Source organism: Pinus tabuliformis, chromosome 9 (assembly GCF_031772625.1).
Source record: "Pinus tabuliformis cultivar Carrire ecotype Pingquan chromosome 9, CPIR1, whole genome shotgun sequence".
Lineage (NCBI taxonomy): Eukaryota > Viridiplantae > Streptophyta > Pinopsida > Pinales > Pinaceae > Pinus > Pinus tabuliformis.
Window position 1 is genome coordinate 905,593,326 of NC_142307.1, and position 11,541 is coordinate 905,604,866.

General features: G+C 30.6%; 1 protein-coding gene across 1 annotated transcript; it reads right to left on the reverse strand.

The window, feature by feature from the left end:
• Nucleotides 1–1,660: 1,660 nt before the first annotated feature.
• LOC149151699 (protein trichome birefringence-like 36) lies at nt 1,661–5,228 on the reverse strand. Its single transcript, XM_089439478.1, has 5 exons — nt 4,281–5,228; nt 4,008–4,179; nt 3,722–3,912; nt 2,314–2,472; nt 1,661–2,163 (listed from the first exon to the last, which is right to left on the reverse strand). The coding sequence occupies exons 1-5, from the start codon at nt 4,958–4,960 to the stop codon at nt 1,791–1,793; spliced, it is 1,575 nt and encodes a 524-aa protein (XP_089295604.1). The 5' UTR covers nt 4,961–5,228; the 3' UTR covers nt 1,661–1,790.
• Nucleotides 5,229–11,541: the final 6,313 nt, after the last annotated feature.

Here is an 11,541-nt window from a genome sequence, read left to right on the forward strand (position 1 = left end):
TAAATTCCTGTCAGATTTTAGAGAAATTAGACCCAAAAACCTTACAGGAAAAACTTCCAAAAAGTCACGCTAAAAACAACTCATAATATATATATATATATATATATATATATATATATATATAATTTAATTTAATTTACATTTTTTCCTTTAGTATTATTTAAATTTATTTATTATCTTAATATGAGTGTTACTTTGTTCGTTTTTCAAAGATTTCACATTTCTTCGATCACCAATTGAGCTTCCCCTCGTATGATTTTAATTCCTTTTTATTAAACTTTTTCGATTTTATTTTTCTTCATTTTTTCTATGACAAATTTTAAAGAGGAAAAAATAAATAAAAAAAACCTTTTCCAATAATTTTACTTTTAAAATTTTTAGTTTTATTTTTTTTAATGATTTATAAGATTTTTTGTCATTTTTTTGGTTTTTTTTCTCTATTTTCAATTCCAATTCCATTAATCTTAGTTTTTTTTTCTTGTTAATTTTAAATTTGACTTTATTTTTTCCTTCACTTTTCTATAATTTTCTTTCATGGAAGCAACAACTATACAATAAAACTTCTATTTCAATGAATATAATAAAATTATTAAGAAATAATTCTAAAACTAAGAAATTAATAAAATTAAAACAAAATTTGAGTGTAATTTTCGCCCATTGTGTTATATATACATATCACATTCTTCATTTTACTCAAAGATCTCTTGTGATTATTGTCTTCACTCAAATATCAAAGATTTAGAAAATGATAACTTGTGAAGCTAAAGTTGACAATGTGATTCTTGTAATTATTATTATTCAAAGTAGTTGTTATAATTGATATAGGTGAGATTAACTTCTATTTTTATTTATAACTATATTTAATGTATTCATATTTTTATTTATATCTAGTCCTATAGGCACATAGTCCGTATGCATTGAGGAGTAAAAGAACTCCCATATGCATTGAGGAGTCAACATTGAATTATATTATTTAAAAACTTTATAGTGTTTTCTAATTAATATGTGTTTGATCTTTAGACAAGTAAAAGATTTAGTTTGTGACTCTAACCTATCATTTTTGGAAAAACATTATAAAATTTTATTTTATTTTTGGAAAAACATTATAAAATTTTATTTTATTTTTTTAATGAAAAAGTACACATCATAGTAACAACGATATTAGAAACTAGTTAACACAGAATTCTATTTATGAAAAGAATAGTTGAATTTATTTCTTAATTTTAATGACAATCTAAAGGATGAGGTGAGTTGAGTTTGGAGTGGGGAGAACTATGTCGTTCCATCTATTTCCAAAATACTCAACAAGATTCGAAATCCAACTAGGAGTGACTTCTAGCTATGTGTCATTCGTGTCAAATATGGTGTAGAAGAAATTTTCAACCTCCAACAAGGAAAATATGTCAACTATGGTGTAGAAGAAATCTTCAACCTCCAACCAGGGAATAGGGAAGATTTTTCTTCCTTTTAAATAAATCCCACTTCTATTTTCATAGATTTTCTTAAAACAATTTTCATACATTTATTTTATATCATCAAACAGTTTGAAAAATTAATATAAAATTTAAATTTTTAACTATTTAATATATATATTAGAAATTACTAAAATAAAAGATTCACATTTGGAATTCATTAGCGCTGGTTGCAAAAAATCACATCAGCAACTTGTCTGACAATGGATCAATTTCGTTGAGGAATCCGGTCACAGAACTAAATAATTATTTTCACACAATTGTACAGCATCGATGAAAGAGTAACATAAAACAAGCCCAGATATTGTTGCGAACCGATCAATGAAAATAATAACGAGGCGACGGTATTACGCCGGCCTCAATGACTAGGCTCCCATACAGTAGCTCGTTCCAAATATCAGGTAACCCGGGTAGACACCAATGACTGCAATCTCCAAACTCGTCAGGATTATTCCGCTGCTCCTGCGTTAGCTTCTTGTTCCTTCTCAGAGTATACACAGATGGATGCGCGTCCTTCCTAAAATCTGACAACCTCGTTATGTTCAGGAGAGAGACCGGGAATTTCATGTGGCGCAGCACCTTGTCCACCACTTGCAGCATTACAGGAAAAGGTTCTACGGCCGACTCCTCAAAGATTGGCTCTGTCTCAAAATTACATTTGTGCGTGCCCGACTTGTGCCACTGATCTGAACTGTAATAAAACATGTGCGGAAAACAGATATTTCAGGTGTCCATTCACAAATATTTTGATTAAATCACAGGAAGAAAACACTTCGCTGTTAATCATACCTGAAATGCATTGGAAAATGCCTACGAAAGAGCACTTGGCTGTTAATCTTACCTGAAATGCATCGGAGAAAGTCCACGAAAGAACACCCTGCTTTTGTTACGATTGATATTGTGATCTATCCATTTTGCCCACGTAGTCATCCCTTTTTCGAAGGCAACCAATGGATCCAACTCAGGATGAAGGTAGTCGCCCTCCAGATAGAAGTCTCTTCTTTAGAAATTGCAATCAAACATTATCATATCAATGCACTAGTTATGGAGTGCTTTTACAATTTCAAAACATAGATATATGTGATAATAGCTAAGTCAATGTGTTTGAACTGACTACTTTCCAAAATATTCTCTATATCTATAATCTTTTACTCCAAATAATGCTGATGCCAAGTCAATGCGTTTGAACTGGCTACTTTACAAAATATTCTCGAGCTACTTTCCAAAAGATTCTCTATATATGTAATTCTTCACTCCAAATAATGATAATGCTATCATAAACCAGGAAAATAAAAAATTCTGAGTAACATGTGTTTTAATCCTTCCCTTCAAAATAAGGATAGTGACCTCGTAAAGTAGAGAAACAAAACAATCAAGGTAATGTGGGTTTGAGATGACTAAACTCAGAACTTTCAATAGAAAATTTAGAAAATTTATACTAGTTTAATGTGAAAGTTATGTTAGTTTAATCCAGAAATGCGGTATTTTGGTGTTATTTTTGTGGAAAATATATTAGTTGGATTTATATTAAACATATTTATTAATATAATTTTGTTATTAAAATAATTTAATAAATTATAATTAAAAATAATGATTAAATTAAAAGAAAGAGTAAAGTAGAAAAACAAAACAATCAAGGTAATGTGCGTTTGAGATGACTAAATTAGGAGAATATTTCAATAGAAAATTTGTACTATTTAATGTGAAATTTATACTAGTTTAATTGTATTAAGAAATGTTGTAAGTAGATTGGTGTTATTTTTGTGGAAAATATATTAGCTCTACAGGCATAAACACGTTTATTAATATAGTTTTGCGAATAAAACAACTTAACAAATTATAAATTAACTATAATTTATGTTGGCTAATTATAATTATAAATAATAACTAAACTAAAGGAAAAAATAAAGTAAAAAAACATAAAAATCAAAGTAATATGGGTTTGAAATGACTAAACTCAGAAAACCTTTCAATAACCTTTCAATAGAAAACTTATACTAGTTTAATTATATTAAGAACGGTTTAATTATATTAAGAAATATGATGGGTAGATTGGTGTTATTTTCGTGGAAAATATATTAGATCGAATACATCAAAGACATTTATTAATATAATTTTGCCATTAAAACAACTTAATAAACTATAACTATAAATCATGTTCGTTAACTACAATTAAAAGTAATGACTAAACTAAAAGAAAGATGCAATAGAAAGCTTAAACTAAGAGAAGGATCCAATAGAACGCTTACGTTGCAGCTTTATTCCCATGTACCCACCAATGCGCTGAATTGAAGAGGAGGATATCAACATCTTTCCAGTAAGCCCCGTGTTTCTCAATTGCTTGGAGCCTAAGTATTTCTCTGCTTTTATTCCCAATTTTAATGCTGTCTTGCTCAACCAAGAAAGGTGCCCAAAATAACTCCACTGTACAGTTATAATCCTGCATCACATTGCCACCAATTTGGTTCGCTGTAACTTGATTTCTATTCAGCCTATAGAAACATAATGAAAATTTGTTTATGTGAAAAAACTCACCTTAGCTAGAAATGTAGTTATGTCGCCTTTGAATTCGAAATCCGTTCTGTTTTGAGGCACTGCAGTTCTCAGAATGCAGACTAAGGATTCCCACTGATTACGATTGAGGGAGTCCCCTACAAACATAAGTCTCTTTCCCCTCAGCCTTTCCAACATGTCTGTTACATTCAACCTTCAAAGCAAGACATGTGTTAAGTTAAACGTTGTCCCTCTGAAATTTGGGATTTCAATGTAGTGTTCAGAGAATTCATTTCTGTAAGTAGTGTTGCATACCTGGGAAGATTACACTCTTTGGGTTGCCATCTCCATTGTGTATAGCCTGAATCGCGCCGCCCGTTCCCTTTGCAGTCAAACGCGCCGCTCATATAAGGGCATTCTCCAGCAGGATAAAGAGGATACGAAGCATCACTAACCCATTTGCCGGAATATATATCACACTGGACTAGGGGGTTTTCGTTCTTTGTCACTTTATATACTTTGCCATTAGTCTTTCTGTTGATTACTTCGCCAAATTCCGAGATGTTTTCAGATTGATGTACTGGTAGAGATATTTTTCCCTCAACATGCTCTGGATATGTATCCTGTTTTCCTCTGTTAGAGACCAAATTATCACCACTGTGATTCTGCCTTAAACTTTTACCATTTTTGCAACCATCACTGTCTAAATTAGGATTACTGCCATGCCAGACTTCTGAAGTACTATTTTTGTCTCCATGATTTACTACTTCAGAAGTATTTTGCAAAGGAGAAGCAGATGGAGCCAAACTGCCAATAGCTTGGGAGTTTGGATGGTAGCTGAAAGTTCTCCTAAGCCTGCGATTGCCCACTGTTTCTTGACCTTCTGAGAGTTCAGAGGAGAAGTAAATAACAAACGAGACTGCACTTGCAGCTATAACAAGAGAAACAATCCTGTTATTTCCAACCTGCTTCATACATGCATCCAGGTGACCCATGATTGGGAAAAGCTATGGCAGCGTGTCGACCGATGATAAATTTTTATACAAGAAACAGGGTACAATGTTTTTCTTCAATTTCTCTACAACTTCCAGTTGATGAAGACTGTACTATAAACATCTGCATCAAAATAGCAGAAGTGCGTGACAGCTTCATCCCTAGATCTGAGAATATCCTCTGTTAAAAAAATGAAACAATAGTAAATTGGCTCGTTGATAATCCAACTAAACTTAAACAAATCGATAATAGCAGAATAAAGTGCCTCGTGGTTATCTCGAGCCCCCAGAAAATGTCGGTAGGTAATGGGATTAAATGAGTGGAGGTTGTAGATGTTTAGGGATTAAATGAGTGGAGGTTGTAGATGTTTAGGGTTTGATTATTGGTTTGCCAAAATTTAACTGTGGGTATATATAGCATCCTCATTTGATACAACTGTAGAAATATACAGAGACATACGAATATACAGAGACATATATAGCACGGCTCATTTAATACTTATGGAGAAACTATATATTTAGCACAGAAAATGTTTAAGCCCTCGATGGATTCTGGATTCTGGCCGATGAGAGCAAAATCCGGTAGGAAAAATCGACATTGATCTTATCAGACGAGAAGGAAGAATCCGATGACTGACCAAGGTTAGGGAATGTTAAAAGTAAAACATATTGTAAACTTAAATCAATTGACTGGCGGTAAATGATTCAGTCAAGAAACGCCACATGCGATACAGTGCCCTTGAAAGTGTCTCGTCAACTTCAAATCTATAACCATCGAGGAAAAGATTTGAAACTATATTTTCTCACGGAACTTTCCCGGCATAGTTTGAAATTTCAATCATAATGTTTTTGCATTGAAAATCCCAATCAAGCGATTAGACAGGTTTGTTTTACATGGTAAAAATAATGATTACTGCATGCTGTCTCGCATGATGGAGATTTCAAATTCAGATCGATATCCATCACGATGGAGACAGCTCCACTTTAGACCATATTTTACTTAATGGTTTGGAAAATATTCTAATCTACGTAATCCTAGTTTCGTCTCGCCACAAAGTGTGAAGTTCATTGTATCGGCGATGAACAGAATTTCATTTGATTAAAGCATGATGCTTTTCCAAAATCATGTCGTGACTAGAGATAGGTTGTGGGTTTTTTTTGGCTGTTGGGTTTTTTATAACCATAGTTTAGTAATCGCCATTCAGATTCAGATTTAAAATTAATTGTTTGTTGAGGTATAAGGACACCTGCATAAATTTTGGTGAGTATAAACTACAAGTAAGTCTACACATTTACAATCTTATGGAAAGACTTGCTTAAATTATGGTGGGAAGTAAGCGATGGTAAATATGTTATTTATTTTGGAGTTATTTTCAAGGATTTTATTTTTGGATGGCTTTTCTACAAAATTTAAAAATAAGAATAGTTACACAAGTATCTAAAAGTTATGTATGAATATTGCAATATCAATAAATTAAGGCATAAAATATGCTATCCACATAACATTATATTGTGCAAAGTGGTCCAATCAAATGTTTGAGAAATAATTTTTTAATAATATTGAAAAATAAATATTATTTTTCAAACTTAAACATTATAAGTTGCATTGGTCAATGTTAAACTAATAGTGGTGAATAGGAAATCCATTGCTAGAGTCCTACCATAGTAGAGACTAATAAATTTGAATATAAAAGTGTAAGAGTTATCAAAATTAGAATAATAAAAATAAAGATAAAGATAAAGATAAGGTGTTGTAAGTGGAAAATAAAGATAAAATAATTTCAACTTCTATAGTCAATTAAATCTCCCCAATTGATCATATGGATCTCAATAATGATTTTTACAAATTTTCTATTAGTTTGGTAAAACCATACTAATCCATCTTAACTCTGGATCTACCAAGCTTCCAGAGGGATCAAATTTTTGTTCACTCTAAGAGATGTAGATGTTTGTATCTCATTGATTCCTCCATGTTCACTTGATTGATCCAAATTTAAGATGGATCTAGGATGGTTTAACATTCCCTTTTAAATAGGTTATATTCCACATGAATAACATGGGTCATTTTTATTGTCTTATTTTATTTTATTTTATTTTGACTGAGTTAAAATGTTTACATTACATTAATCTTTTTATATATCTTGTTTTTATTTTTTCCCGGGAGAGGGCTTTACAACCCAATATGGTTAACATTTTTAATCTAATGTAATCAAAGTTTTTCGGTAGAAATCACATAAGAGAAATTTTTGACTGAGGTGTTTCGAACCAATAAGTGTGGTTCATCATTGACGTGTTTTGAACCAAGTGTGGTTCATCATCAGGACCAGATGAAGAGGCACACCATGGCAAAGGCTTAAATAGAGCAATGTAGAGACATAATTTCAAGTAATAACTATATTTGAACAATAATATTTAACTTATGATATTAGTTTATTAATTTATTAAAAATATTAATAGGTAACGGCTATATTAAACAGTTAGTTTTTGAAAAATAATATTTAAATTAATTTATTAAAATCAAATATTACTAGTAATGAAATTAGTTTATTAATTTATTAAAAAATATTAATAAGTAACCGCTCTACTAAATGGCTAGTTTTTGAAAAATAATATTTAAATTATGATATTAGTTTATTGATTTATTAAAAATAAATATTGATAAGTAACCGTTATATTAAACAACTAGTTTTTGAAAAATAATATTTAAATTAATATGCAAAAAAATTTCAAACTCTAAACAAAGAGGGAAGTCAAAAATTATAAAAAGGAGTGAAGACCCTAATCGAAACAAGATCATTTAATAAATAAAATAATTAATGGAAATAAAATAAACTAAACTAAATTAAAAATAATTAAGGGAAAAATAAATAAAATAAAACAAAAATATACACAAGTAAAAACAAATAAATATATATATATATATAGATAAAGTAAATAAATACAAATAAATAAATAACAAATAAAAATAATATATATATATATATATATATATATATATATATATATATATATTTCAAAGAAAAGTAATCAATAAATAAAATAGTGTCAACAATAAAATATGGGGATGCGGCTCAGTAAACAAATAAAAAAAATACTAAAAGAAGTTAAGAACGAATAAGATGATAAAATACATAAAAACAAGAAGGATCAAGAAAATAAACTCTAATGACGAATAAATCAACTAATACTCTAAAAAGGATGCCAATACCTACATAGATAAACAAACAAACAAAATAAATCCCAAAAACAAGCTTAAAATACTAGGAGGATATGAGAGGTACCTAACTTCTACTAATATTCAGGTATTTCGTAAGAAAACTTATTCAGAACAATATCTTCATACTAATTCTCATCATTTCCTAGCTCAAAAGGTTGGTGTTCTCAACACCTTAGTGACTAGAGCTTTAAGAGTTTCTGATGGCAACCATATCAATGAAGAGAAAGCACATCTCCTAAGTGTTTTCTTTAATAATGGGTATAGTAGACACCAATGTACTAAGGCTTTCCTCAGGGACCACTGACAAGATTGCGATGATCCTAAGGAAGCATAAGGTGGCTTCAACCTTTAGGCCTTTAAATACCATCCTGAGCTCCCTTAGATCTATAAAAGGCCTAGTGGACCCCAAGAATATGAAGGGTGTTTACGTTATCCCATGCTCTTGTGGGACTCCCTACATTGGTGAGATTGGTCGCTCGATTAATCAAAGGGTTCGTGAGCATGTCACTGACATCAATCATGGCAGGACGCTCTCCTCTGCTTTGGCAAATAATGCAGATAAATCTAAGCATGACATCTGCATTGAGGAGGCCCAAGTCGTTGCTAGGGTTAGTCATTTCCATCACTGTAAATTAAGGGAGGCCCTAAAAATTGAAAAAAGGACCCAATAATTTGAATAGAGATGATGGTTGGAATATTAGTAGAAGTTGGGTACGTGCCTTGTCCTCCTGGTTATTTAGGCTTCTTTTTGGGATTTATTTTGTTTATTTGTTTATCTATGTAGGTATTGACATCCCTTTTATAATATTTGTTGTGGATTTATTCTTCATTAGAGTTTATTTTCTTGATCCTTTGTATTTTTTATGTATTTTATCATCCTATTTGTTCTTAACTCCTTTTAGTATTTTTGTTATTTGTTTAGTGAACCTCAACCCACATTTTATTATTGACCCTATTTTATTTATTGATTACTTTTCTTTGAATATATATATATATATATATATATATATATATCTCTTTCGAATTGTGTATATTTTTGTTTTATTTTATTTATTTTTCCATTAATTATTTTATTTATTAAATGATCTTGTCTCGATTAGGGTCTTGACTCATTTTTATCATTTTTGACTTTCCTCCTTGTTTAGAGTTTGACTTTTTTATTATTATATTAATTTAAATACTATTTTTCAAAAACTAGCTTTTAATATAGCGGTTACTTATTAATATTTGTTTTTAATAAATTAATAAACTAATGTCATAATTTAAATATTATTTTTCAAAAACTAGTAATATTTGGTTTTAATAAATTAATTTAAATATTAGTTTTCAAAAACTACTTACTAATTTTTTTAATAAATTAATAAACTAATATCATTATTTAAATATTATTTTTCAAAAACTAGTCATTTAATATAGTCGTTACTTAATAATATTTGTTTTTAACATATTAATAAATTGATATCATAATATTTGTTTTTAATATATTAATAAATTGATATCATAATTTAAATATTATTGTTCAAATATAACCTTTACTTGAAATTATGTCTCTACATTGCTCTCTATTTAAGCCTTTGCCATGGTTTGCCTCTTCATCTAGTCTGGTTGTGATGATGAACCACACTTGTTGGTTCAAAATGCATGGCCAAAAATTTCTACGGAAAGGCTTTTCTTAATTCATTATGGATCACAGAAGCCTAAATACAAAAAAAAAATAAAAAAATCAATCTAATTATTATTATGTATAAACAAAATATAAATTTAAAATATAAAGAGGTTTACGAACACTCAAAAAAACAAGTATGGTAAATAAATAAAAGTATAAATAAACTAGAGGTGTTGGTACCATTCCTTGACCTCATTTTTCCTCTTGAAACACATTGTTTGCCTACCTTTGTCCTTCATACATCTCTTAGACCCCTTGAAATTGATTAGTTAATAGTATTATAGTTGTTAAATGCATTAGAATTGATTTATGAGTTTTATGTTAAAGAATTAGGGATTTTTGATAAAAAGACTACAGGAAGTTGCAACATCCTGTAATTGGTTTATTGTTTGACATATGGCATGACAGCTAAGCTAAAGCAAAGGGTAGGGATGAAAAATAGAATGTACAAGCATGGACGAACACCTATCCTACAGCAGAACCAACACTCTTGAATGCGCGGTCAATGACGGTCAAAGCACAACATGTTGGCGACAAAAGCAGCAACAGCATAGGGTTCTAAACCGATTTAGTTTTGTTCCTTTTTGAAATCGGTTTAGAATGGAAACAACTTAAAAACTATGCCATAGCAAAAGCGGCAACAGCCGCATAACGAATGTACATTCGTTCCGAAATGTAAACGTTGTTAGACATATGTAAACACAGTTATGTGTTGTTAGTTAGTTGTTATCAGTGTATCGTTTTGAAAAACAAAGCTTTTGAATTTAATACTAGAACTCAATTGCAGTCACGATTTTGTTATTGCGTTGATTCTATAGTTGCTTGAGCGCAGTCCAGTATACCTTTGAAACGTGGACGGGCCCTGCGTGGAACGGGTATACTGTCATTTCATTTCATTTGCAACTTCTGAATATTCAATAGTATGCACAGTGATTAGAGTTTAGTTTATGCTTTCGTTGATTTAATTAGAGATTCATATGAGTAATGTTTATGATGGTGGCTTGAAGGATTCATCGCTGAGATCGTTGAATTGTATCCTGTAAGGGATCTGATCTTTCGTTATTTTTAAGAGCATCTTTATGAACCCTGTTTCTCATATATTTGAATTTTAAGTGTGCTTATGATTTTAATATGTTTCAGTCTTTCATGAATGATAAACATTGAATGCTGAGTGTTCACTGAATAGGGGTTTTATGCACAACATCCTCGTAAGGGGATTGAAATCTTGGTTTAAGTAATACACAGTATTTTTAGAATAGGTAGATGAATTGAGTGACTTGAGTGTCCAGGTGATAGGGATCATACCTCAACCTTCCGTAAAGAAGTTCTGTAACCTACCATCATGAACACTTAGTTAGGAATCCTTTATGTCTATAGATTGTAGACGCATGCCTCGAAGTTTACTGATCCTGGTCGATAATAAATATAGTCTAATCTAGCACCCTAGATAGGACACTACATTTTGGCGTCGTTGCCGGGGAGGCGTAGTTAAAGGATTTAAAAAGAAAATAAATTTCAATAAACAAAAACGAGCAAAAACATAGATTTAGAAATCATGTTCACTTATGCCTAGATCTAGAGATAATCAAGGTAGATTCATAAAAACCCCCCATCCAAAAACTAACCTATCATCAGGAGCAGACTCTTTAGGAAATACAACACCAGCTGAGGAAGTCACCATACAAGCATTAGAGGATAAAC